The sequence below is a fragment of the Myiozetetes cayanensis genome, unplaced genomic scaffold (assembly GCF_022539395.1).
Source record: "Myiozetetes cayanensis isolate MyiCay16 unplaced genomic scaffold, myiCay2020 scf9, whole genome shotgun sequence".
In the NCBI taxonomy this organism is placed as follows: Eukaryota; Metazoa; Chordata; class Aves; order Passeriformes; family Tyrannidae; genus Myiozetetes; species Myiozetetes cayanensis.
The window spans coordinates 29,623,337-29,651,322 of record NW_026088185.1 but is presented as its reverse complement, the minus strand read 5'-3'; the positions used below and the strand labels follow the sequence as shown (position 1 = coordinate 29,651,322).

General features: G+C 42.4%; 3 protein-coding genes across 7 annotated transcripts in view; 2 read left to right on the top strand and 1 right to left on the bottom strand.

Annotated features, from left to right (window-relative positions):
• Nucleotides 1-4,786, top strand: part of STEAP3 (STEAP3 metalloreductase) — a 28,253-nt gene extending 23,467 nt beyond the window's left edge. For all 4 annotated transcript variants that reach the window (XM_050339838.1, XM_050339841.1, XM_050339837.1 and 1 more), the window contains one exon: nt 1,398-4,786. In XM_050339838.1, coding sequence (XP_050195795.1) covers nt 1,398-1,688 — 291 coding nt within the window. In that variant the 3' untranslated portion in view covers nt 1,689-4,786. The remainder of the gene's footprint in view (nt 1-1,397) is intronic.
• A 5,098-nt stretch (nt 4,787-9,884) lies between these two features.
• Nucleotides 9,885-22,572, bottom strand: CUNH2orf76 (chromosome unknown C2orf76 homolog). 2 transcript variants are annotated; one of them, XM_050340237.1, is made up of 6 exons: nt 22,489-22,572; nt 20,653-20,805; nt 18,881-18,931; nt 15,521-15,558; nt 15,309-15,390; nt 9,885-12,317 (listed from the first exon to the last, which is right to left on the bottom strand). In XM_050340237.1, exons 2-6 carry the CDS (start codon nt 20,783-20,785, stop codon nt 12,241-12,243), a joined length of 381 nt encoding a protein of 126 aa, XP_050196194.1. In that variant the 5' UTR covers nt 20,786-20,805; nt 22,489-22,572; the 3' UTR covers nt 9,885-12,240. The 2 variants fall into 2 exon arrangements, with proteins under 2 accessions (XP_050196194.1, XP_050196193.1); XM_050340236.1 differs by lacking the exon at nt 22,489-22,572 and adding an exon at nt 22,058-22,425 and having other exon boundaries at nt 9,886-12,317.
• A 199-nt stretch (nt 22,573-22,771) lies between these two features.
• On the top strand, nt 22,772-25,834 carry DBI (diazepam binding inhibitor, acyl-CoA binding protein). Its single transcript, XM_050340559.1, has 4 exons — nt 22,772-22,828; nt 22,933-23,050; nt 24,728-24,790; nt 25,532-25,834. The coding sequence occupies exons 1-4, from the start codon at nt 22,820-22,822 to the stop codon at nt 25,603-25,605; spliced, it is 264 nt and encodes an 87-aa protein (XP_050196516.1). The 5' UTR covers nt 22,772-22,819; the 3' UTR covers nt 25,606-25,834.
• Nucleotides 25,835-27,986: the final 2,152 nt, after the last annotated feature.

The following is a 27,986-nucleotide window of genomic DNA, read 5'->3' as shown; positions in this document are numbered from 1 at the left end:
ACACAGAAAGAGTTCCTTACTTTGGCAGGGGTCATATGGGTGAAATCTTGGCAGGACTCAGTGACACCCACATGACTGCCTGATAGATGATGTAAAAATGAAGTAGCAAGGTCTGGTAGCACATTTTAGAGCTGTTCTTCTCTCCCTTGACCAGTCTTCTCAGCTGCTTAAATGATTAGCTCTGAAGTTTAGAGGAGTCTTGCTTTAGGTTTTTGGTAACAACATGGTACATTTTTAGAAGTTGTCTGTGTTTTTAAATAGTTTCCCAGCAATCAAAAATAGGAGGGGAAGGCTTGAATTGAGTAGTTTTCCAGATGAGACCTTTTTCAGAAGAAAACATGAATCCTTCCTCCCATTTTGTCCCGGTCCCTTAATTTCCCTACTGTGCCCTCTTTCCTGGACATATGGTCAGGAAGACCCTGTTTCTTGCTGATCTCTGACTAGCTGCAACAAGACAGATATTTTGGCTTGTAAAGGCTTCATTACTCCAAGTTAGGGACATCAGCAGCAAAGCTTGGGAGCCTCCATCTCTGATGCTGGCAGGAAGCCACCGATGAGGGAAACACAGTTTAAAACCCCTCTTTGAGAGCAACCCTCAGAGGGAGCTGGAAATATCCAGGAGAAATGTTGTCTCTCTGGGTGCTTGGGAGCATGATCTCAGCTGAAAATGGGGAAATTCTTGTCTGCAGAACAGGGGCTGGGTTCTTGCTGCCTGCCTGAGGGGCTAAAGGGCTTTTGGCTCCCCATTTCAAAGGCTTAGTCTATCACACAGACTGATGGTCAGGCTTACAAACCAACACAGATCTCTAGGACAGAGAATTAAACCCTTCAGGGCTGTTGCTCACCTCACAAGGAGAACTTGTGCCTCCACCATCTCATTTTCCTACAGGTGACACCAGTTAGTTACCTGACGGTGTCTTCGCTCTGTGCGAAGCTACAGCTTCACAGATTTCCAACAGTGTCAGCTGTGGGTCCAGAGCCACGATGCTGAGGCTTCATCCCTCTCGCCAGCCACGGACTGGGAAGAAGAAGAGTTGGCAGCTGCAGCTTGGAAGGAGCATTTGGGAGCTGCCTGTGCCCATCTGCTCGGCAGGAGCTGGGGGCTGCTGCTTCACATGGATGTAGGAGCCCACGTCTCTGCTGAGTTGGCAGCATCTTCCAGGAAACTCCTGCTGAGTTTCTAATATCACACTTAACCTCTGATTAGAAAAAAAAAAATGCAGTCTGGCACGCTATCCAGGAAAGGTTTCCAGTCATGTTTTATTCTGTCCAAGAAACACAGGAACAGTCATTGCTTTCTCCACGCTATGTACACTTACAAAATTACGTAAAAAATACAGGAAAATAGCCAGGCACAAGGTCTTCTGCTAACTGGTGTGTGTTTCTGTTCCTTTTAGTCCAGCCTTGGATTTGTTGCCTTGGTAGTCAGCACCCTGCACACGCTCACCTACGGATGGTCGAGGGCCTTCGATGAGAACCAGTACAAATTCTACCTGCCTCCCACCTACACCCTCACACTGCTCGTCCCATGTACTGTGATCATAGCAAAGGTCATCTTCAGCCTGCCCTGCATCCGGCACAGACTCCTGAGGATCAGGAGGGGCTGGGAGAAAGGGAGATACGTCAAATTTGTTCTGCCCAGCGCGACGGGGGAATATTCAAGTGGGGAGACCTCCAGCAATGTCTGACGGCCCCAGCTGTGATGGAGGATTTCAAAGCACTGTCAACGTTTCTATAAAGGTGTTTCTTTTTCTTAAATGTATGTATGTTTTGGTATAATTGTGTTGTGGATAAAAAATAAAATTTGGTGACTTTAGAAAATGGATGACCATGTTCAGACAGTAGCAGTTAAATTATATTGCTGATTTTGCTAGGACAATTATTGCCTTAAAAATGACTGTGAAAGCTGAGCTAGGAGCACTAAGATACATGGGAAACTGATGGACCCTGTTAGTCAGATCAGTCACTTGAGATGCTGTCTGGCAGCTCCCCAAACCAGTTCTTCTCAGTTGCTTCCCTAGCTGCTCTCATAAATTTCAATGCCTTCTTTTTAATATGAAGTTGCACAGATTTTCTGGGTTTATGACAGCAAAGATACCTCGCCTCTTGAGTGTCTGGATCAATCAAGGCAGTGAGGTTTAGAACAATCAATCCCCTTGGTTTTGTTCTCCTCAATGAACTCTATGGACAAGTAAGAACAGCAATATCCATGTTATTAGTGAGTGCAGATTTTACTAAAAGCATCCAAACCTGACAGCAAGCCCAGTATCCCTGTTCTCTCAAATACAGACAGAATTTCTGGTCATGGAAGCTCTGCCTGGTGCGTGTTTATAAGCTGCAGAAATAAAGCACCTCTTCCAGCAGTATAAAAGCATTTGAAGAGAGAGATAACCCTAACACCAGACGTCTGGTCTGCACTACTGGCTCTGAGATGACAGCTACTGCTGCATGTTCTCTGTTTTACTGAGCCAGCTTCGAGCTGTATTTGATGGAAATAGAGCGAAGATAATTATTGGAAAGACCTGCTGCTTCAAACAAAATTACATGGAGAAAACCAAGGCCTTCCAGCTGGCATTACATCAAATAATAGGGTGAAGCTTTTAGAAATTGCTGTCACCTGAACATTCCCATTTAAGCAAAAAAACCAACAGCTCTAAACCCACTGGTTTTACTAGCAATAAGAAGATCTTTGGACAGTCTTGCATAGGGATCAGCAAGCCTTGACCACAACATGAAAACACAGGAGTGTTTTGGGCACAGTCCTTCATTGCCTTGCACCTTAAAAAGTCACTTGCTAAGTCACAAAATACGTATCAAATGCTCTTCTGACTTCATACCCACTGTGTACAAGGTACAAGGCAAAGAAGATTTCTGTCCTAATTTCGTGTTCCACCTGTTGCTTTCTATCCCTTTAAATTCTTGCTCTTTATCAGCATAATTCTTTAGGTTTTGGCCACTGAATCATCAAACAGCCAATGGACAGCCATTCACAAAAGCTCATTTTAAAGCAAGCAATCAGGATGACACAAGAAGACTACCTCAGTCAGGTCAGACACAGGGACATGCCTGGAATAGCCTCATTTTCCTACAGTTGAGTAAAACCACTCAGTGTCAGTATTGCTTTGAGAAACAGCTGTCAGCCCCAAATGAGGTACAGTCTGTGGGACAAGAAAGTACTTTTTACTAGACCAGTTAATATAAAGGGTAGGGGGAATTAACAGCTTTGGGGCACATAAGCCCTTCTACAAGCCAATATTGCTTCTGTAGCCTGCTTCTGAGAATCTCAAGAACTCCCTGTTTAGCCTTAAGTAACTGTAGTGAGTAATATTCTCCAAATATTGCTCACATGGCCAGTGATGATAGTGAGGGATTTCAGTTCTTGCCTAAGACTTCCAGTAAAGTTTCCAAATGTTGCTATTTCTTGCTGAATAGAAAGCATCTAGCTTGGGGGAAAAGCCTAGATTTCATAATCAGGTGACTTTTTGTTTGTTTTGTTGGGTTTTTTGCAACATGGGGAAGGTACCACTCTTTCCCACTGTCCCCTTAAGGAAGCTGCTGTTATTAGGTTGCCACCACCAGAACCCAGGTCGGCACCTGACCAAATCACTCACCGAGCAAACCTACGGCCCAACACTATTTATATGTGGTCAGGTGACAGGTTAAGTTTCCCCATGGATCTGAGATAGTTTCATCTGAGTATAATTCCACCCGCTCCAGTTTAACTCATCCTTGAGGGAAAACTGGATTCTGCATGCTTGTTTTTTTAGTTGTCTTTGCCATTTCATCATCAAGCAAAGACAACATAAAAGCACCAGTTTACACTTTCTGGTTACAGTGTATTTCAATGCCTTCTCCCCCCACACCCCCCACGCCCCAATTTAGCCGCTTTTCACATCTTTAGGCCAGGCAAAACTACTGCCTGGTGGGGAAAAAAAAAAAAAAAAAAAAAAATTAGAAGGCAGGGAAGCAGGAAAAGAACATCACACAGGCTTGCAGGGCTTTGTCTTCAAGGGAAAATGTGTGTTTTTATTGTGAGTCACTGCAAGGTTAAAGTCTCACCTTTCTGCCCAGCAGAAATAAGGTTTGCACCCCTGCTTTGTTTACATGACTTTCATGCCCACAAACCCTTTCCCATGGCAAAGGGACAGTTTTCCTGAGCAGAAGTGGAGTCAGCGAGTCAGCATGGTGCTTTTCAGATGGATACAAGCCCAAAGGGACAGAAAAGCCAGCTCAAAATCCCCACAGCATCTAAAAAAAGGCTGGTGAAGTGTCTCCAGGTAAAACCTGTGCCAACACATTGGCCTTCCAGCCACCATCCCGACTGAACACTGAAAACAATTCCTGTAAGTGCAGAACAGCATTTCACATGGTGGCCTCTGTATGCATCTGGTCCTTAAAACATGTGACACAACAGTCTGAGTAATTTCTTCTGACTCTGGAATGCTGAAAATTAGAGTGAGGAATTTTTCAGTTATCTTTCGCATAAGCATTTTTTGGTATGCATAGGATATTCAGTACAATTGGCTTAAAATTTACCAATTAACTGGTTTTGTACTTGAAGTTTTTGTCTCTTTCTGTCTCTGTATATATGTACACACACATATATATCTTATCACAGAATATATAGCTGGAATGTAAATCCTTTGTATTTTTATTTTCTGTACTGCCTACTATGTGCCTCTGGGATATGTAAGAACCAACTGAAAAGCTGTAACAGTAAGGCCAGTTTTAATCACTGGCATCTGTAGTTACATAAAGATATTCCAAACAGGTCTACATAATTATATCAGAACTTGTTTGAGTCTTTTTTCCCTCCTCCCTCTAAGCAATACCATTACTTTAATGGCAGTAGTAGAGTAGTGTGATTATCTAGAATTTAACCACTAAAAGTAAAACCCACTACAGCCAGCAGCTTGTAGAATCTCATTATCAAGGTAATAAAACGATCATTGCTGTGACCCGTGGTGCCAGGGCCCAATTATGGAGCTCCTATGCATGTGGGAGGGCACAAGTGTGTACAGACATACATTTCATTACAAGGGGCTACTGATATTACACAGCACATGTAGCACAGGATCAAACAAGCTTAATTCACTAAATAAAATGTGCTGTTGATCCAGAGTTTGAGGAAGAAGGAGGTCCAGATGAGGGTCTGGGGAACTGCAAAGAAAGATGGGGTTTTAATACTGTAAATTTGTTCTCTACTTCTTAAGTCACTTTTTCATGCAAGTGACACACCAGATCAACCAACTTCTGGATCTGCAGCATTGCATTTTAATAAGCTAATTTGTAAGTTGATTTTAATGATTCCATTTAAATTCCTGATCTGAAGATTAACCTGTGCAGGTACAGTTCTCTCACTCCTTCGGTTTTATAATACAAGGCTTTTAACAGTGCAATTGGTTTCTTGCTCTTCAGGGATTTACTTAAAAAGTGATATATCAAACTACAGTTAAATCTTTAGGGGGACTGCACTTGCTTCAGCACCTCTATGCAATATATTTCCTCCAGTCTCTCCAAGATGGCCAACACAGCTACAATCTACAACGAAACCCGGTGTTCTTTTTGAGCTCTAAATTTCAGGCACTAAGCTAGCGGGATTTGCAGACTGTGCCTCAGGTTTGAGGAACGAGATTTGTTACACTAGGACAGTTTTGTTTTATTTGTTTATTGTGCCTTAATAAGCAGCATCAGTTTTGCAGAATTTCTGCACGAGGTTTTTTAGTGCAAGTGAGAACCATGCTCATTTTAAAACTGAGCATACAGCAGCAAGATACCATCTGTGATTAGGGACAGTTCTTGTTAGCAGAGCACGTGCAGGACATGCATAATCAAAGACTAAAAATAAGCACTGTGTGTGTCCAGCCAGGGGGATCACATACCACAAGCCATACTATTACTGAAACCTTTCAAAGACCTAAAGTGAGACTAGTGTGGCCCCCTTAGAAAGATAATCTGCTTTAGATTTAGAAACCTCAGCACTGGAGGACCCACTACAGCTGCTGTTCAGCTGGTTAGTTACTCTGGTTATCTGCTTCCCATATCTGATCTGGTATTAGCTACCTTCAGCTGCTGCATGCCAGCCTGCTGGCTTAAAGACCTGTCTACAATCAGATGTCTGCCTTTAAGTAGGGGAATAGTGTGAAGAAATGGCCATAATAGTAACTGCTAGGATGTGAGGCTTTCAGAGCTAGAATGCTGCTTTCACTGTAAAACAAACTGATACCCTCCTTGTTGAATGAACACAGTCATAGAATCATAGAACTGTTTAGGTTGAAAAAGACCTTTAAGATCATTGAGTCCAACCATTAACCCAGCACTGCTAAACCACATCCCCAAGTGACACATCTACATGTCTTTTAAATACCTGGTGACTCCACCACTTCCCCAGACACCCTGTTCCAATGCTTCACAACTTCCTCTGCTGCAACCTCAGGATATTTCCTCTTGCCTTGTCACTCATAACTTGGAGGGAGAAACCACATCCAAATAGGTGCATAGAGCCAAAGATGTGATTTCAAAGTACTGTTGAAAACAGACCAACACCACACCTTCCATTTTAAAAATCATAGTTCACTGAAGAGAGGGGGCTTCCCAAATTGTCCTTAAGAATATATTCCCTAGGCTTCAGGTTGGAAAGCAGAATCAGACTTTCCCAGGATGTGGAATGAGAGCAGACAGCAGCAGCTCTTACAGTACTTGCTGACATTCCTGGTACAGAAGGAAGAGAAGCAAGGATAATACCAAGTGACCTGCACACCATGCACACCAGTCTTCCTCTGCAAACAGCACTAGACTGCACAGCTGCAATCTCTCATGCACCACCTCCAGAGTGTGAACACTGTTTGAGGGTTATAGTGATAGTGTGGAACTTACAAGCAGTTCTCATACACAGCAACCTGTGGTAAACCTGTAACATCACACTGGTGCAGTGAGGATAGAAGAAAGAAACAAGCAGCCCAGAACAAAATGAAGCAAGCATTTACATCACCCAGGCTCTGTCTGCTCCTGTAACTTCCCTCTCTTTGATATCTCCCTGGCATCTGCAAGCTGCTGCAAGGGAAGTGACAAGAATCTCACCTTGTCCCCGTGCAAAAATTCAAATTTACCCTTTTACCAGGCAGCATATATGCACACTTCAACCACGGACAGCATAAAGCTGTGCACAGTGCTTGGGTTTGGGCTCTGAATCTGATATCCCACCTCAGCTCATCACAGGTTCTCCTTAGCCCTTGCACTGCAAGGAAGAAATAGCAGGAGCTTAGGGTGAGAAGCATGGAGGATACATTTGTTATGTGTTTAAGCTGTGTTGCTGAAGATGTTTTGCTCTGCTTTGCATGTGTGCCTGTTCCAGATGGTTTTCCTTGTGTTTAAAAAAAATAGGAATACTTAAAATCTACTTTACAAAACCTCAGCAAATTAGCACTGATCTTTTCCAGACAATTCTTCAAATGAATGTTCTGCAAATGCCTCCTCACAGCATGCAAAGATTTAGATACGCTGGGAACTGGCTCCGCAAAGGATGCTCTCTAACAAGAGGAATTTAAGCGCTGATACCAGTTCAATTTGCCGCTTTTTGATTTTAATATAAAAAGAAATAGTTTCTGCAAGGAAAGATCCAGCTTTCATCACCAGAGCCCCAGCACAGACTTCACAGGCAAACCCAGTTCACAGATAAGCACTTTTCATAAACATGACACATTTCTTGGCTTGCACAGGTTCTGGAGAAGGAAAGAACAGGCTGTGCTGACATCTGGTGGCTTTCTCTGCAGGCCAGTACAGATCATGGCAACGGGTCTTGGCTTTTCACTGCCCCCCCCCCCTTTTTTTTTTTTTGCATTCCTGATGCAACTTCTTCATTTCCTTCCAAGATAAAAAGCATTATGATAAAAACATTTTTTTTTCCACTGACCAGTGGGGCAGTGATGTCCTATGCAATTCCTCCTGCAAAAGCAAGAAAGGATCCTTTGTTGTGCACTAACAGTGACGGTGTAGAGAAGCTCTCCTCCTCATTTCAAAGCATATTTCTTCATGAATAAATTTTTAAAAGTGTAAAATCAACGCCATGGGAAATGCTGCTATTGCATAGCAGACAAGGTGCAAACCTAACCATTCAAGCACTGCAAATCAGCAGAGGTGGCAGCAAGAAGCAAAGGGAAGCAGTTGGGGAAACACGCAAAGGTGTGTGTATGTTCCTATAACTCAATAGGAAACGTAGAGAAAAGTCAATAAAATGAAAAGTAGCAAAGTTGTCTGCTGGGCACGTTCCAGGACTCATTAATCATTTGCAAATCTGTGCCAAGTAGTACTATGAAAAGGGAGTCATGGAAGGAGGATCAGGTGCCAAGCAGGAAGACTGGGCTCAGCACAAACTGTTCAATAAGCAAAAGTGTGCACTTGCCTTAGGCATTTGTAATGCCTTCAGCTGTCTGCTGTGCTCTGAAGCTGGGATCCCATCAGTCATAGGAGACTGAGTATCACGTCTTCTGGTTTTTCCTCCTTGATCTCTGGACACTCAGGATTTCTCTGGCTATTACCTTCCAAGGACAGGGCACACAGATGTCGCATCATGGCTGTAGTAACTCTTGAACCGTTGCTTTCAAGCTCATTTTTAAAATAAAAGGTCTGTCAGGGGATGTGTTGAATACTCCAAGGGAGTGAAAGAGAAGCCACCACAGCTTACAACATATCTCTGGCTCACCTTTAAGACAGAATGTTTGCACCAAATAAAGCAGTTCCCCAGCTGTAACTGCGGTTCACCTCAGATCTTTGAGGACTCCTTTAGGTCATTGGTAAGTGTTAACATTTAACTCAGCTGCCCATGTCAGCAGTTTTCTTAACTGTTGCTTCTTCAAGAGGCAACATAATTACCTCTGGACAGAAAATCGGGCAACACCGTTGGATACAGAAAGTATAATGTGACAAAGCCAGAAAAAGAAGGATGCCTGTTCCAACAGTTCATGAGTTTGATTCAAAAAATTATTAAAAAGCACCATTTTTATATCTTTAGTGCTATAAAAAGCAACACTACTTCAGTATCTCTGCATCAAGGGTGTTGCACAATTCACGTTTTGCATGTTTATTCAGTTACACCTTAACCTCTTCCTGGTAATTCCTTTCCTAACTTCTTCTCTTTAGCAGCCCTTCTTTCACACCTCTTAACCAAAACTCCAGTCCCTCTGAAGTGATTTTTCTCCAAGCAACAAGCAAGCCCCACACTACACCCTGGGGTTCTAGTTTAACTACCTTTCCTTGCTACAGTGCTATAACTTAGGAGAAATTTTATCTTATTTCAGCATCCCCTCTGAATACTGCTCTTTCTGTTTGTTTGTTTGTTTGTTTTTAAAGGGTGAAAGATTCCAAGGACAGCCACTGAAAGATGAATCCTTATTAACCCCACAATGTCTAAGAACACTAGCAAAGCTATATGACTTACCCCACTACAGCTTTGATTAAAAGCAACTGTGAACCAATGCAGCTCATGACCTCTGCCAGGATAACAAACCACGGCACCAACTCCTTCAACAGAAAGAGGATTTCACAATCCCGTGGGCAAAGACATCCCAGTTTTTACTAATTTATTAGCCAGTGTTCAGTCTTCATTCAGTACTCAACAATCATGAAATGAAATCTACTTTGACACAAGGCTATACCACATCCCACCAACAAATGTTGGAACAGTATATATCTTGACATGTTCTCACTTATTATCTGTGGTTTTGTGGGGTTTACTTGAAAGGAGCATTATTAAAGGTCCAATTCAAAAACAACAACAATAAAAACCAATACCAAAAAAAAAAAACCAACCAAAAAAAAAAAAAAAAAAAAAAAAAAAAAAAACCCACCCAAAAAAAAAAAAAACACAACCAGCAACACAGTAGAAAAACACTTCAGGAAGAAACCAGCTTACAAGTATGGCCATTGAGAGTTTTACAAAAGGCTCTACTGTGCTGTTGGAGAAAGGAGCCAATGAAGTGCCAGTGCCAGAGCGAACTGAGCTCACAAAGCAGTAGTTTAACTCTTCCCTTGGAAAGAGAAGCTAATCTGGAGTGCCAGGCACATCATTCTTGAATATTTGCATTTACTGTTTTTCCTCACTGATGCTGTAGAATCCCTCTTCCCCTGTGCCACACTCAAAGTGGCACCGAGTTTGGAACTGTACAAGCCCAGAAAGAACAGTTGTTAAAATGTGGTGACTCTTTCTAACACAAATGCCTTAGAAAAAAAGGGATCACAAAACCAATCCAAATCTGTTTGAAAGGGCTGGAGACCAAATTCAAATCCCCAGAACAGGAGTAAAAGAATGGCAGCATTTGCTCAGTCTGAAAGCAGTCTGAAAGCCTGAGTGTGCTGACTGACACCATCTAGATGCTTTGGCAGGCCAGTCTGAGACACTGATCTCTCTGGTACGCCATTTATTTAATGAATAGATTGTAAATTTGGCTGAACAAAGCTGGAGTGCAATGCATTACCTTAAACTGCCTGAGAAGATGAGTACAAACCTGTATTAGACAGATAAATCTGCAAACACGACAGACTGTGTAAGAAGGTAGATGAGACATGGGCACATGTTTGGAGGAGAGCAGGTATCAGCAACAGAGAGGCTGCCTGGACAGAAAGAGGAGGCAAGGGGTAAGTTCTCACAAATTCATCACGGAATTCATAACAGCATCTAAAGCCCAAAAGAATACAGGTGACTTCAGTGACACAGGACTTCTCCTTACAAGATAATGATACAACCAATCCTTTTAATCACAGTTTTAAAAGTGTTAGAGTACTTTCACCAGAGATAAAAGCTGTCGGTGAGTAGCACCAGCTACAGAAACAGCCTAAACCAGAGAGCTGTCAGGAAGGATGAAGAAAACAAGGTGGGAACAATACATGGAGGATTCTTCGGATGTACATCTAAAGTAAAGGGAAATTTTATTTAGATACTTTGGAAATCACACATCTCTTTTCAGTATCATGTGTCAATAAAAAAAGACGAAAAATAATCAAAGTTCCAGGAAACAATAAGCTTACTTCTCCAGAAAGTCTCTTGTGGAAATGGTAGAGTCAGGTCTCAACTTAAAGCGTAAGAGTACATGTGTAGGGTACAGCAACTGCATGTGAGGTCTCATTTGATTTAGCAGAGCCTGTGCTCAAAAAGCCTGCTAAGGCAGAGAGCCAGCATCATTCCTCTTCCAGTTAAGAGAGGCTTAAAGGCACAATGTCCCATCTTGGTACCCCCTAAAAAGCACTTTGTAAGTGGTATTTATCTAAAGGTACTTTATTGAATACATGACTATTTTCTATTATTCTTTATTTGGTTCATGCAGTAGAAAAGCCTGAAATTACCAAGAACAAACACATAGCAACAAAGTATTTGGCTCATGGAAAACAGAAAGGAATCATTTCCAGTCTTGAAGACATGTGGCTCACAGACTGGGCCTCTCCTCACAAAAATGCAATGATTCTCATTTTAAGAATAAAACTGAAACCATGACCTTTCACTCCATTTGGAAAAATGCCCAATTCCTACTTAGACACACTGACGTCCTGGCAGAACTCGAGTTGCTACCTCTGTATGAAGGTGTCTCCACGAATTAAAGCTAGAAACAGGCGAGCTGGTCCTGAACACAAAAGCCTCCCAACAGTCATTTGCCCCTTTCAGCATGCTAAAGAGGGCTGGAAGAGAGAATAATGGAAAGTATTCACCAGTGAAAAGCATGAAACACTTGCCAGTCTGCACTACTTAAACAAAAGAGACCAAACACAAAATGAGAGAAGTAAAGCTATGACTTGAGAAACAGAGACATTCTCTTCTCAAGCTCTTTAAAATACCCAGTGATTTGGTCATAAAACTTTTCATTTAATTGAAGGAGGGTTTGCTTCATTTTCATTAGAAGTGAGTACTGTGATGGGATCTTACTGTACATCGTATAATCTCCATATGCAGCTGCTCTCTGCTGTAGGATCACACCAAGAACGTGTGTCACAGGTCAGAGATGGCACTGCCTGAAGCACAAGAGGCATGCAAAGGAAAGAGAGAAGTGAGAAAGGAAAAAAAGTAATTTATGTCCCCCAGTTTTCCTTCTCTCAGTCGAGGCATATTGACAGAAATTAATTTCTATAGTAAGGGAATTGCACTGCTTGCAAAGCAATCCTCTAGGATTTACTGATCTTTAAGAAAAATCTCATTAAGCAGAATAAGGGAAATTTACAACAGGTATGGGAAAACAAAACAATCTCTTGGGATCTTCACCAGGCCGAAACAGGATTAGCTCTGTAGTTTCTGTAATCTTCCCCACAGAAGAATGCTAATTCCGTCTCATTTGCTGGAACGAATAAAAAATAAAATATTTAACACACCAGTAAATGAACCACCCAACAGCCAGATGTTGAGAATCTTAGAAGATAACTGTAACTCTCCACACACCTTTCTTTTCCTTCTCATATTTTTGCAAAAAAGACTCCAGTATTAAAGATGTCATGTAACCTTGTTAAAAAAACACCCCAAACAAACAAAAACAGCAAGAACATGAATATATGGAAGTAAATATGTACACAAGACCCCTCAAGATTTGTTTTGCAGTCTCTAGAATTGTTTGTATAAGCATCTAGCAAATGAAGTGACTGCATTTCTAACAACTTCAAATGCTAGGAAAATAATGAAGCACTCATTTTTTTGTGAATTTTTCTGTTAAGAAAAGGAAAAAGAAACTTTTTTTGCATTAAATTAGCCTGTAGGTATAATAATTTAATACTTAGAGGATCAGTAGAATATTTTACAGATCACTTTACATTCTCCCTCATGACCCATCAAAATATGTGTCTGAAGAAGTTAATTTTTTTGCCCTGCTGATGATTAATTCATGAGGCTTCAACAATATGCAAAGTGAAAGACACAAATTGGCTTCTCCAGCAATACCTTCAAATACCTCTAATTATTCACAGGGGATATGGCAGAGCTAAAGGACCCACAAAGGTTCAGAGCAGTCACAATTCTTTCAACCCAGTAGGTCAAGGACTTCCTCTTTTAAAACAATAAGTCAGCAACATTACTAATTCAGAACAGAGACAAATCTGATGGAAAGCCTTCACAATTATTAAACATGGAATTCTTTAAGGTGCTGAGCCAATAAGTTCCACATTCGTTTTTTAAATTAAACTTTAAGTTAATGAAGTCTGCCTGTCTTGTTAAAAACAAAAAGGCAGAAGGGATTTTAGAATCTCAACTAGAAAACAGACAAGAATGTTTGCAATGAATACTGAACACTTTATTAACATACACCCTGCTTTAAAAAAAAAAAAAAAAAAGGGCAAGCATGAACTTTGCTGAGTAGATAATAACTGTAATAATCATCACTACCACAGAGGCTTTCCTGAGGATACTTATCTAATGTCCTCATAATTTATAACTCTCTAGCCCAACCGTGTATAGTGCCAAGGGCAATCAACTGCAGCTTAGAAAAAATGTTCTGCATGTCTCAGAATTTCCCAGGTTTGCTAATGGCGATTCTCTATTTTATTCTGGTAAATCTTGTCCAGTTTAGGTGTTGGAAAACTGCAATATCTCAATGGGAGATTTCAAATCTTTTTACTGATTTAAAGAAACTGTACAAAATGAGGACCACTGGTATATGCTATCATGCTTCACTTTCTTGGTTTACTCTTTTCCACTTCTAGTTGAAGAGGAAAAGTAAAATCTTCAAGATTTTACTACAAAGACCTCACTCATTCCTAACTTAGCTAATTTTCACATCAAGATATGCTGGAACATATCAAAATTCAAAACAGCATAATGGCACATGGCATTTTCCAAAGAAAGGGTTTTCTTCTTCTATCACTAATATCCTCTATACACTAATGACTAACTGCTGTTAGTTATTCAGAAAACAAAAAAATGAAAAGCATCTTTAAATAATTTTCTGCCCTGAATAAACTACCCCTCCCATTGCATAGAGACACAGAACAGGCTGGTCTATTCCTATTTCCTTTCTCTGTAACATTTATTCTGATGTTTTGACACCTCTTTTGAGATAACATCCAACTGTTTCACTGCTGTAGCTACAAACCTAGTTTCAAAGAGGGATAATATATACAAATACTTATCAATACCTTTCTGAAAGAAGGTAACTCTGATAGCGTTGTTTCTAATTTAACATTTGGTACCGTCATCAGTCCCTCTCCTGAACTGCATTGCTTCTTAGATAGATAAAAATCATGCTTAAATCACTCTTCTGCTAACTAAATTACAAATCTATAAGGCTTAAGTGCCAGTAATCCCCCTTTCTCTTTTTTTTTTTTTTTCCCCTCCAGATAAAAATACCTGGTTCAGTAAAAACAGGCGACAGTAACTATGATTCATATTATAGGAACACCCAAAGACCTTTAGGAAAGGTGTACTGAGACCAACTGCAGTTCACCCCAGAGAAAAACACTGATGAGCCATCCCGAGTCACTTAAAACCAGAAAGCAAATGGCAGGAAACAAAAGAGCCAAGAAACCTATGAGAAAGAAATCCCACTCAGTAGCTGGGGAGCCATCAGTGGGCATCAGGAACAGGAGGGGGCTTCTTCTGTGAAGCCCCTGCACTTAGGGCACAGGCAGTTAATGTGTTCCAGCCAGGCAAATCAGACTCAAATGAGCAGACATCCATAGCAGGGTGGAACGCAACCACCTCCCTTAAGTACCCTGCTGCCACAAAGTCATTCAGCCACGTTCACCAGAAGCCCAGAGGACATCCAGGGACCATCAATTTTATCATGACAGACATTTCTTTACATTATTACCAAAAGACATGCCCTATATGTAGTCTCCTGTCAAAATGTGAGAAATCAGGTCAAGTTTCAACTCTTTGCTATGTTCAGCACATTCTCTAAATGGTACTGCTCGAGCTTTCCTGAGCAATCTGACTATCAGGCACTGTATGCAGCACATTAAACAAATCTAATCTTATTTCATTATTCCATCCTGGTTCCACTACTTACATTTCTAACCAAAACATCAGTTTAAATGTTACTGATAAGACTAAGCAGACACGGTACTAATAACCTATCTGTCAATCATTTAAAATTACTCTCAGCAGAATTATAAGCATACCCTCCAAAAATCACAATTTGCATTCAGAACATTTGGAGTGCAGATACCTGCTGCCCTCAGACCAATGATTTGAATAATTCTTCCCTGAATAATTATGAAGTCGTGTAAAGAGCATCAGGAATAGCATTTACTTTTCGGCAGCCTATCCAAACATAATCAGCCAGTGATCAGTTTAATGCAACCACAATGAACAGCATCTCCAGTCAATACAAATGTATTCCTACCTACTCCAGCTGCTTTCAGTGTACTGTCTTCTTTCAAAATCAGTTTGTCATCATCTTCCAAACTCACTACAAGTTCACCAGTCTACAAATCAGAGAACCAGAATACAAAATAAGAATCTGCTGATTGCCTCTGCCCCAGCCTTGTTTGACAGTGCAGAGATCTGCCTGCATCAAAGCACGTAAGAGGGGAAGAATACAGCTAATAATCTTACCTTAGATTTGTGTGCTTGGTGAATAATCTTCATTGTATCTGAAAGATATCACAGTGTTTTCCTAAAATAAGGCTTAATAAGCAGATAACACAGAGCTGCACTTCGGGAAAAAAAAAACACAGGCGGAAGCTCCAAAATCTTTTGTTATTAACAATTTTGCTTATTCAATCTTAATCACCCAGTCCTGCAGCCACAGCCTTAAACCAGTCGATGCAACATTAAGGTACCACATCCTAATGGGCTTCTGTCTGCTGGCTGAATTACAATAACTAATGACCATCCCAATGGCCAGTCAAAAGACATCAATTTAAATGCCACTTAGGGTGTTTTAACAGGTTTTACACATGCAATTTGGTCAGGACCAACAGCATTTATGCATTGTCAACTGTTACAGCTAAGGTGATAGGCAACAAGTGATTAAGACAGTAACCTGACCACTTCAGATCATCCTTGAAATTTTCCTTCTCCTGGATGAAGTATCCACGGTAGAAATTTTGTTAAGCAAGTTCATCTTCCTTTAGCAGGTACAGGCTCTTCTCTTTTTAATGCTATACCCTCTTCAGTAATTTTTATCTCTATATGTTTGTGCAATATAGTACTTTTAGAAATTATGCTGTTGAAAAAAAGAAAAAAAGTGCCACTTTCTTGTGGCAATGAGGTCAGGGCTTTAACAGAAGGGAAAAACAGGGGAAAATAATGTGGTCACTGAAGCAACTGGATGAGTTCAAGCATCCAGAGGGAATGGAAGTCAGCACTTAATGCAGCACTTAAATAATAATAATCAAACTCCAAAGCTGCTGTGTTTGAACAAATTCAGAGTAATACATCAATCCCTTCCCCAGCAAAGAAGAAAAACCAGTTCTGCTTGCTGGCTCATTTTCTGTTCTACTTTGGGTTTGTGCACTAAGTGAACACTGTGTTGAAATAGTCTGGTAACAGAAGGATGCAACAAAGTTAAATAAAGACTAAACCAACTCACAAACTACCGAGAGCAAGTACTCAGATGTTCAAAAGAACAGAGATCACATTCCCACTCAGAAGTTTGCTTCCATAACCCTCTGGCCCATTTTGGACACTATTTAAAACACTACATAAGGTAGAAACTACTCTATTCCCACCACAGAGGTCACTAAGAAGGCAGCCTTGGCATGTTGTAATAACTGTGTTATTAGAAGCAAGACAGACATTAAATTGCAATTAACAGGATCCATCTTGCATAGAAGCATTGCAGAAAGACCAAGCAACCACAGAAAAAAATATACTGCAATCACGAAACCTTCCTACCACAGCAAATAAAACACAGCCTCTGCCTGTTAGTTCTAAACTTCTCTGCCTACTTTGCCACGTTCCCTTTTCTCTAGTCTTTGCCCAGTCATTCCCTGAACCATTGTCTCAATTTTGTTTGTTCACAACTCCACCACAGGCACTCAGCAGTTTTCCTTGTCTTCATCTGAGCTATTAAATGCCATCTCCAACTCTGTTACAGAGATAAAACTACAGTCTCTTCTCATCCTAGCTAAAGCCTTATGTTCTCTCACTAGCCTTTGCTATTTCATGCCCACTTAGTTCCACTCCATCATATTGGCAGTTTTTTATCTTGTCTTTTCTGTTAAGAGGTCTTTCATAATAATAGATAAGAAATCACTTTGTAAAGTCTGATTCTGTGAAACATCTACCATATTGCTCCACATTCATGGAGAAAAGAAATAAAACTGAGAAACAGTTTATGAGACAAGATGGCACTATCTTCACTGCTATCACCAGTGGAAGGAAGGCAATGACAGGGTAGGAAGATAAAATTGACTGAGAAGAGCTCTAGACCAGGGACAAGAATTATGTGTTTAAAGAAACAAAGAGAAAATGAAAGTCATACTCTTTGAGATGTGAGTTGGAGCACAAATCCATGAGGAAAAATGTGATGGCATTATATATGATGTTGAGAGAACAAAGTGGTGCTGAATTCTGGAGAGAGGGAAGAAGCTGAAACAGGCAAGGTGAGAGACAGCCAATCCAACTGAGATTTCTGGCACTGCCAAAAAAAGCAGAAGGAAAAAATCTGCACTCTTACTACCACTATTCATGCAAAAGTCTCACTGCCCTCTTCTCACAAAAATCCAAGACAGTGGAGCAGTGTAGAGACAGTAGAGATGCCAAAAACAAGAACCTGGATGATTCACAGCCTGAGGGGAAGGCGAAGGAACTTGGCTTTGATTTTCCTATGTGAAAATTTTCAGGCAGCTAGCACCATCCCAGTAAAAGTAGGCCCCCACTAACTGGTGTAGCAGGTTTTAAAGTTATGCTCAATCCTACACAGCACAATCAGGTGCTTGGCCACAACTTATGCCTTGGGAAAAACTAAACTGATCTCCAAGAGATGAAAGAACTAGGAGCAGGGATAGGCAACACCAGGAATACAACGATAGCAGCGGTTCTAAACAGGACCACCCCATCTGGCCAAAGCCACTGATGGAATGAAGGGCACCTCCAAATTCAAACTGCTAATTACCTAGAGATTAAGTAACATATTAAAAATAACAGTAACATTCAAGTCCTTGCCACTGGCATATCGTCAGTCTTAATCCCTAATCCTTTTTCTGGTTTCATTTTGCACCATCTCCTTCACCATCAGCAAGAGCACAAAATGAAATCCTTGTTGGTTTTTTTTTTAATAGGCAAATAGAGTTTATTACCATTCACATGTACTAAGTAGGTTTCTCATTCAATTACTTGAATCACTGTAGAAGGAGTTTTTCAGCTCCAAGAACATAAGAGACAGAGGATCACTTGCAGCAAAACTCCAAGGGAACTTTCAGAACTGCCAAGTTTCGGCTATTTCATTCCACCAACTTGTATTTAAGAGCTTTCATATCTTCTTTACAGCTAAGTTCCCTTGCTTGTCTTATATAATGTAAATTATTTACACACAAAAGTCTTCATTTTCTACTTATTGCCTTCAGCTTCTGTTTCACCATCCTTTCTGACTTCACCATTAGTAAACAGATACTGAAGTACATAAGCACATAGAGAACTACAATTTCAAAGTGTTTTGAGATCACAAGCTGCTCATTAGGACAAAGTTAAAAGGCATTTATAACAGTAATAAAAAATTAATACTAAAAACCATCCGTACGCAAGAGCAAATAATGAATAACATGCAGCCGAATTCAAAGATTAATGTGGATCTTCAAAATAATGGTCGAGTTCTGCAGACATGATCCCAGTGCCATAACCTCACCTACAAGAGCTGACACCAGCAGGAGTATTCCACAGTAGTTGCCTTTTAAACTGTATAAGCACTGGTATGGAGTATTATGTGTGCATTTTACAGTAACTAAAACAAGAAAAAAACACCACACCTACCATACTTGTAATTTTTAAAGGGAGGAGGAAGTCCTGTTCTTGAAGATACATCTGTTAAAATAAAAGCACCAAGTTAAAACAATTTTTTATTTCCAATATTTTAATTTCTATTATTGTGCAGTGTATGCATCCTGGACATCCTTTACATCAAAATAAATCCACAACACAGGAGACTTGGTTGAGCATCCAATACTAAAACACAACCTGTGGCTCAGATTCTATAGTTACCCCATATGTGATTAACTTCGCTTGAGCATGAAGTCCCTCAGAGCAGAACAACCCATAAGGACAGTGAGTCAGTGCAATTAGGATATGAGCACAGGAGTCTGATCCTTCAGAAATCTGGCAGGAGTACCCTTTTAATGGTTTGCACAGCACCTCTCTCTACGTCATACAGACAGCTGACAACTGTCATTCATTACTGAATCGTTCAGTAAACACAGCCATGAGAACCAGCCACAAAAAAAGTAGCCAAACTGTAGAAAATCAAATCTTTAGCTCTATACAGGACACAGCTCATAAGTATCTGCAAGAACAATGACACCTTCCCAGGTGCCAGTGTTCCCAGTGACACCCAGGGACTTAACCAGGGCCTTGGAAGGCCTGTGGAATGCTTGGCAGAAAAGCAGCTGAAACCATGATTTCATTACTACTTTTAACAATTTATCTCAAACTCCCCTTTCAAAACAGATCACAGCAAAGCAAGGAACATGGCTTTTGGACCAGGAACAGCACTATCCCTCTGTGGAATGAGGTTCCAAAAAGTCTTGTTCAAAGCACTGGCTTTGTCTCAAGTAACTGTGAGCTGCAATACTGCACACACCAAAAGCAAGTTTCTCAGCATTGGTTTTTATTTTCTTCTTCATAACAGCAGCTGTACCATATGTACTTGCAGTTTTCTAAAAGCATCCTAAGATTTTGCCATCCCTATCACTGTCTAGAGGAATGGAAGCCACCAGAAGCACAATATAGCCGTGAGTCCCAGGGCACTGCCATAGGAGTTGCTCAAATGTTATCATCTATAAACAACTCGAGACTTGTTTAAGCTGACTTCATGTAAAAAAGCAAATGATGTTATTCTGTTCCCTTTGAATGTCTCCACTTAGGTGTGTGGAAATACACCTGCAACATCAAGGGTAACACCCCAACAGCTGAGTCGCTGCGTGGGCTGGTCTGCAGTAATTAACTTTTACATTCACCGTCACTTTCAACGAGGCTTCTAAAACAGAGCCCACAGATGAGTAAATCTGCACCACAAAGCCCGAGATGGAGCCAGAAACTCGGAAACAAACATGCACAGCAAGACCTCGCAGTGTCAAAAACAATTTTTTCAAGATTCTCTCTTCTCCCAAATAGCAAACAGACTTGCATTCCCACATTCCACACACTGGTGTAGTTCCTTAGGATCAAAGGCTCTCTAAATTCTATTAATTTATTCCTCTTAATTTGTGAATATCTGCCTGACAGCACCATGCAAGGAGCCTGAGGCACTGAGCCAAATGCATCAGTGCCCTTGTTCCTTTTGGACTAAACGTGGGGTTTGGGCAGGGGGAGAAGTCTATCCAAATTTAGGCATGGCACACTGACCATGGAAGTTCTTATTAACTCCAGACCTTTCATCCAAGGGAGAAAAGCTCACAGGGGATGTAAATACAAATCTGGCATCTCTACCAAAGCCACAGAATTCCCATTCATTTGCTCCCCTCCACTTTTCTGGGCAGGGACAACACCACACGGGACTGAAATGAACAAACAAGACAAGCATCCCCTACCCTTCTTCACAAAAGTAATGAACTCCTTCACTGTCTGATCCAAGGAAACTCCATGGTACACCACAGGTCTGAAATTCCGGTGCTCAAAAGAGCGAACAAGACGAACTGTGACAGTCGAGCTCTCTGATGACATGAGAATTAATTCTGAATCACCTGGAAAACATTAAAGAGAGGAATTATTGCCTTTCCTTTGTGCATAGGCACAGCTGGAAATCAAAGGTGCAGGTTGGGCCTCATGCAAAGATTAAAACATGGTTAAGAAGTTCAACAATATCGTGTCTTTCAGGGTTTCACCTCCATTATTCCTACAGAAGCAGTGACCGGGTCTCAAAGCAAACAGGACATTACTGATACTGCACACCACATGATTTGTATCTGTACTGTGTGGTGCCACACCAGACTTCCCATTAAACATGCAAAAATGTTGTGGGTAAATGCAATTATGTTGTTTGGGTTTCAGGTGACTTCACTTACTGGGTGAGTAACCTCGTGCTCTAGAAGAATGTGCTAATATGAACAAAACCAAAACCTTTTTAACATACTTATGTTGCAGAGAGTGTAATACCCCGAAAAATGCCTAAGCTGTCACATGCTTGTTTTCACCTCCCTAGAGAAAGTGGAAAAACCGCCCCCACATACACATGCAAATAATCCTCCTGGTACAGTTCTACATAATTAAGGGATTTCATTTATAATAGTAGGTCTCTAGAATGGCTCTACAGGGCTTATATACTTTAACAGAGAGCAGATCCTAAAACAGAGTGGCTTCATCAACCCAAACCCCTCTTCAAACAAGCCCACGTGTTCTTCTGTCGGGTTCTTTCTCTCCACAGGAAAACGTACTGTTTCCTAACTCAACCTACTTCTCTATTTTTGGTGCTGGGTATCCCTCAGCAGCCTTGTTTCCTGGTCACATGGCAAACTGCTGTGGCTGCAGCAGCAAGAAGCAAAGACTGCAGTGCATGTGCTGTGACATCAGGCAGGGCCACAGCACAACCCCTGCACCTCCCATCCCTGCAGCAACCATTTCAGTCACCACCTCCAGTCCTGCAAGGGATTCTCTCACCTGTTCATCCCTTTATGTTCTTTTTGTGTGTCTTTTTTTTTTTTTTTTTTGCCTTTGTTTTTCTGGGGGTGGTTATTTAAGTGCCTTATCACCACGTAGATATCCAGGTACATACCAGTGTTTCCTGTATCTATCCTACCTCCATCCTGGCAAAGCAAAGTAGCAATATTTTCCTCAAGCACTATCTGCAGAACGAGGACACAGACCTTCCACATCACAGGGCAACTTGCTTTTACGTCCCCTTGGTTAATAATTCCCAGAGATCCAATTCCATTGCAAATAAGCTGTGACACACAAATAAAACGTGCCAAACAAGCAAACAAGAAGCATACTTCACACCTGAAAATAACTAGATTTATATTAAACAGCTGCGAACACCCTTCCCCTTAAGGGTGGGTATCACCACAAAAGCACAGACGGATATTTTCTTGGTGCTGTTCCACGTGGGCTGGAGGTCTGGAGGGCACAGCATTCAATTCACTTTCTCCTGAGCAGGACGGAAAAACACTGTAAGAGCACAGGTTTGGGAGCACAACCAGAAATCGCCGATTTTCACATCTGCTACTCAGAACGAACAGATCGATCACAGGTAGGGCTGGGGCCCGATACTACCCCGGGCCTCCGCGGAGAGAACAGCGCAGGTCAGAGGCGCTGGTGGTCGACTCCTGTTGTGGAAAGGACCCTCCCCCGGTCCCGCAGCAGCACCGGGACCAGCCCAAGCACAAATCCCCTCGCCCCGAACCCGCCGCCCGCCCGACTGGCTCCGTTACCGCTCCGCGCCGGCACTTCCGGGTCCCGCCTCGCCAATCCCACCAATCACGTCCCTAGGGTGACACTCACCGCAGGCCGGGATTGGCTGCGCCTCTCTCGGGTCCCGCCCCCTTTTCCCCCACACTCATGAATGGGCGGGCCCCGCGCCGCCTCTGTATTGGTCCCTCGCCCGGCGCGTGCCGGCCCCTCGGCGGGCGCCGATTGGCTGAGCGGCGGAGCGCGGCGCCGCTGATTGGGCGGCGGCGGGTGAGGCGAGGGGTGAGGCGCGCGCGCGGCGGGGGCGGCGCGGCAGAGGCGCGGAGGGGCCGGGAGCGCGGAGGGGCCGCGGAGATGAGCGAGGTGCGGGGGACACCGGGGGCGACACCGGGGCTGACACCGGAGGCACGGGGGGGGCAACCCGGCATCTTCCCCTCATCACCCACTGCCGCTCTCTCCCCCCACAGGCCGCGTTCCAGAAGGCCGCCGAGGAGGTGAAGCAGCTCAAGTCGCAGCCCGCGGACCAGGAGATGCTCGACATCTACAGCCACTACAAACAGGCCACGGTGGGCGACGTGAACACGGGTAGGTGTCCCCTCGGGCGGCGCTGGGGGCGAAGCCTCTTCTTCCCCGCTGTGCTGCCCGCAGCCCTGCGGCTCGGCTCTGGTGACTCAGAGCCGACTTGGCTCGGATTTACGGGCAGGGCACGGCCCGGCCCGATAAGGGTTTGTGCAATCCCTGGTTTTTAAATTAACCCAGCTGCAACCGTCCGGATCGTGCAGCGAGGGGCTGGGGATCCTTTGTGTATTAGCTTGGTGCAAAGTCGTGGTACTGGGGTTTTTGCAGAGCTCTGCCAGTGAGCAGCTGCCCAGCTCACGGGGTGCTGGTTTGATGCAAACACCTCTCGGGTTAAACAGGCTTAAGCAGCAAACCAGACTACAGGAGTGTGGAACTGCAATACGAGGGTAATGACACACACAGTTTATTTAGACTGGACTGGCTGCTAAAAATAGCGTTGGAAAGCAAAACCAGAAGAACGGGAGAAAAGTCTTATAGGAGCTGCAATTAAATATCGCGTTTTGGAAAGACTGTGGCAAAAATATGTCTGCAGGTACACTAGGCAAAATGTCTCCTGCTACTTCTCTTGCTACATTTCTGCCACTGGCAGCTCAGCCCCTGGAATAACATTTAGAGTAAAGCCTGTCTCTACTGACCTTGTGTAACACTGGAGTAGCTAGAATTAGAAAGGAAAAAGGTCATTTGTTTAGAGTCCTGGCCTCCTAACCCAGTAGCTGGTGAAGTTTATTGGGTGTCTATTGAATTAAAAGCTGGCAGTGAAGTATACAGGAAATGGTAATTGCAGTCTCCTTTTCCCAGGGTGGGCAGCGTGGAGGCAGAAAAGAACTGACTTTGGGTTTAAGATACAATTCTTTCAGTGTGGCTGGACCCTGAGATTATTAATGCTTGACAAGGCAGAAATGGTGCTCTAGAGCTGTGAATACACCACCATTTCTGTAAGTGGCTGCCCTCTTGAGAAGCAGGAGCCAACGTGAGCTGGCCAGAAAAGCAGCCTGTGAAAGAGTGCCTGACGGGGTTTGTGTTGGAGAGCTGCCAAGTAGCTCTGCAGGTCACTGTGCCATGTGAGCTGCACAAGGGTATTTCTGTGGCTACTGTCCAGTTCCATTTTACAGTCTTAAGAATTGTCTTTTAGGAGACAGAGAGGAAGTAAAACCACAGAGGGGACTTGAAGAGTAGCCATATATACATCATTCATTCTCTACTTGGCCGCATGTAGCCTGCAGTGAAGTGAGTTAAAATTCCAAGTTTATATCCCTAGATGACAGGTTAGAAACACACCATTAGCTTGATGATAGTGAGTTCTAAGTTGTATGCTACCAGCTTCTATTTTCATATCTTAGCATGTAATGGACCTTAGGGTATTTCTGCTTTACTTCAGGTCTGGTGTTGTTTAATTGGATAGCTGTCAGGTGACAGCAGGCTCTTCAGAAAGCACAGTAAAACCAAATCACACTAGTTGGTGCTCTTCTGCTCTAATGCTGCTGTCTCAAGGGAACTCGACAGAGTTGTCACCAACAGTGTTCTAGTGTGTTCCCTTGAGGTAATCTGCTGACTACAGGTTAGTAACAGCTGCAAAGATCAGCCATTTTATTTTGTCATAGTTAAGAACTAAATAGCCTTCAGGGGGATTACCTACACGCAGATCACACAAACTAATTCTGCTGCTTACCTTGTCTCTCTCAGAACGCCCTGGTATGCTGGACTTCAAAGGCAAAGCCAAGTGGGATGCCTGGAGTGCATTGAAAGGTAATTGTCTCCTTAAAAAACTAATAAAAGTCAGAAAAGCACGTATAGTTCAGCAAGAAACAGAATAGTGTTGCCTTATAATACAAGAATTCTAGAAGTTCAGAATGCTATGATAATAAACTTTTGATTACCTCTACAAGGCGCAAGTAATCATGAAAACTATTGCCTGTGTGAAAGGGAATTAAGAGGCAAAATGCCCACCTGGCTCGAGATGTTAAACAAAGGAGAACAGTAACATGGACAGAAACCTAAGGAATCTGTTTTCGAGGTCCCAGCCTAGTACTCCAGAGGCTGAGCTCTCCCCCCAGTTGTTCTGCATCTTCCAGTTAAGAAAGCTTTAGAAGAAACAACAGACCTCTTTGCTCTAAACAAGGACCTTAACAAGTGGTCTAATCTATGGCAATGGGGGACAAGGGTGGGTTCTGGTGTTTCAAAGAAACAGCACTAACATCTAAATGCAGTCTTAAGTTGACTGAATAGGTTTCCTCTAATAATTGTCAATGGCATTAATAGAACTGATACACTGTTTAGTTGCTGTCTGTACAAAAACAACTTGGCTTTGAAACACTGTTTTATCATGGCTGATGAGCACGTTTGTGTAAAACTTTAACAGTGGATTCCCAGCCAACTGACCTTCCTGGCTCCTCTGGTGTCTGGTAGCTACGGGTTATGCCAAGGAATTGTAAAAGGTATTTTAATCTATAAAGGGTATCTGACTGCTTCCTGTGTTCTGTCCTTCAGGAATGTCCAAAGAAGATGCAATGAAAGCTTACATAGCAAAAGTGGAAGAACTAAAGGCCAAATATGGCATCTGAGGACTGGATATAGCAGCCAGCCACATGCACGCCTGAAACATGCCTTATTTCTAATACTGTGGAAAACTGGTTTCCAAGAGTAATCTTAAATACCTAGTGTGTTATAGTCATTTCTCCTCATGCCTGTACTTCAGGAGAAGTTGTGTACCTGCCTAATAATGTACTGACACATTATAAATTCCTTCTGGGAACAAAATCTGGAACTCATTAAACTGCATTTGGTACTTAAGCTGTTTTGTTGGTCATCCCTTAGTGATTATCCTTTAATTGCCGTTGTGTTGTTGCAGCTGTCAACACAAACCAAACCAACCGCCCCATCGTTGCGCCACTAGAGGGGGTCGGTAATCTTTGTTCGGGCAATGTGGACTTTGGCCAAACCACTCCTCCTTTACTTCCTTTCTCACGGAGATGAGTGGCAACCCTCTAAAGCTGGAGCACCATAAAGCTCATCGGGAAGAGATCAGCTCTAATGCTGTGTACACTAAGAACAAGGTGCCTGATACTTGTTGTCTGGAACTTCCAGAGACCTAGCCAACAACTGCCAAATCATCTTTCATAAAACACTTCTTGGACATGCTCTTTCCCTATTACACTGTGGGGCCTTGTGTAGGTAAAAGGCAAATACTCAGCAGCTGAACACAAAACTTTCCCTGTGAAAGAAAAGGTGAAGAAAGGACAGTGAAGTTGATGCCTTTGGCACTATAAATGCAGAGTACTGGTGTTGCCATGTTTGATTACAAAGCACAGTCGTGACCATCTGTAGTAGGCTTTTAATTGTTATGGTCTGCCCAGTATGGTCTCTTGGAGCTGCCAATGCTAGAAAGGGAGATTTTTGCTTTTAAAATGTGACATTGAACTATTCCAGTGTAGAGCATGTGAGAATGAAGTCCGAACCTTATACAGGAGGAAGGCATTCTAATTCCTGCCTTACTGGTTAGCATCTGAACAGGTGAGCACTTAACAGTCATCATATGAGCAACTGATTTATATAAATACATAGAGATGAAAGCTATCATTACATATTTGTCTAGGTAAACACCATTTTGTAGTTAGTTACATGGGCTATACTGTATGTAGTAGCCTTGGAGATTACCTCACGTGCTTTTGAAAATTAAAACTTCCCCCTTTGCTACTTTTATTGGGAAATGCCCTTAGAGCTACTTTTCACCCTTTAAGATGTGTTAGAATAAAGAACAAAAATAAGTTGTTTATTCTTGTTCTTCTGGGTAAGTAAAAATAAGCATTTTTTACCTCCTCTTCTATTGTCTGCTACTTGAGATTGTGTTAATTAAATTCACCTTGCAAGAGAGAGGCAAGAGCAGATGTTCAGCATAAGGAATGCTTTTACCTCTTTTTCCAGCCCTAAATTTCACAACCAGTTCTATCTTCACAGCTGTATTTTGTGGAGCTGGTTATCCTTGGAGGATTCTGTCAACCTGTGTCAGAACGGAGCTCACGCTGGCAAATGCTTCCACTTCTGCTCTTGTTCGCAGGAAGTCCATGCACTGTGAGCATGCTGTGCTTTGCTGATATGCTTTCTGTCAGAACAGGTGTTAGAATTTTTGACTGCTAAAGCAGCGGAGTTGGGTATGAAGGATGGACCGGGACAAACTAATTTAGTATTCCAGTCCTCATTCGGCTTTATTTCCGCTGTGAGACTTCAATTGTTGCAGTGCTGCTCTCCTTTCCCATACCTGTCTGTAAACACTGCTCTGTACACAGTGCTTTTCCCAGAAAGGGCTTGCTCTTGGCCAGGCTTATAAATAATGCTATTTGCCAAGTTATACAAGTGACTGAGAACTCTACCTTGGATGTCTTTATTTGGGTGTTTTATTTTTAGTGTAGTAACACCTTTGTACTTGCAGCTTAACCTTCCTTAAGAAAGTAACATCATTGGTCTTACTATTTAGCTTGCCATTTGGCAATCAACTGTGTCTCTCAGCAGCAAGCTGAAAGATTTAAGATGTGGAAAGAAGAGCTCTGCAGTGAGAGACTGTACAGGAGGCACAAAGGCAGAAGCAAAGGTGCTGTGTGTCTGTGCACAGTGTTTGTGAGGAGAAGCAGCAACACAGTATTTGGCTGCATGGCCATTATCTATGGGCACTACCACGGCAGGGAGAGGATTGAAATAGACTGAGCTGAGCTGAGGGGCTGGATGTGGTTGTTTAGCAGCAGGATGAATGTCTGTAAATGTATGGGCTGCCTGAAAATGCTGCTGACCTAATGACCACATAGTGCTTGCAGGTATGGTGTGTGAGGCACCTGGGCTGCATAAATAACACTTTGGCAGTAGTGACACCAGGACAGTGGTGGTTTAAGGACATCCACAAACAGATTTGTAAGTAGAGGTAATTGCTTTTGTTATACTAATAAGGTGGTAA

Coding starts and splice junctions, on each gene's coding strand:
- CUNH2orf76 (XM_050340237.1), bottom strand. CDS start 20,785: ATGTCATCAGAGAGCTCGACTGTCACAGTTCGTCTTGTTCGCTCTTTT. Junction 18,932..20,652: donor CATTACTTTTGTGAAGAAGG/GTAGGGGATGCT, acceptor TTATTTTAACAG/ATGTATCTTCAAGAACAGGA. Junction 15,559..18,880: donor CTTTAAAAATTACAAGTATG/GTAGGTGTGGTG, acceptor GATATCTTTCAG/ATACAATGAAGATTATTCAC.
- DBI (XM_050340559.1), top strand. Junction 23,051..24,727: donor GGTGGGCGACGTGAACACGG/GTAGGTGTCCCC, acceptor TGTCTCTCTCAG/AACGCCCTGGTATGCTGGAC. Junction 24,791..25,531: donor TGCCTGGAGTGCATTGAAAG/GTAATTGTCTCC, acceptor TCTGTCCTTCAG/GAATGTCCAAAGAAGATGCA.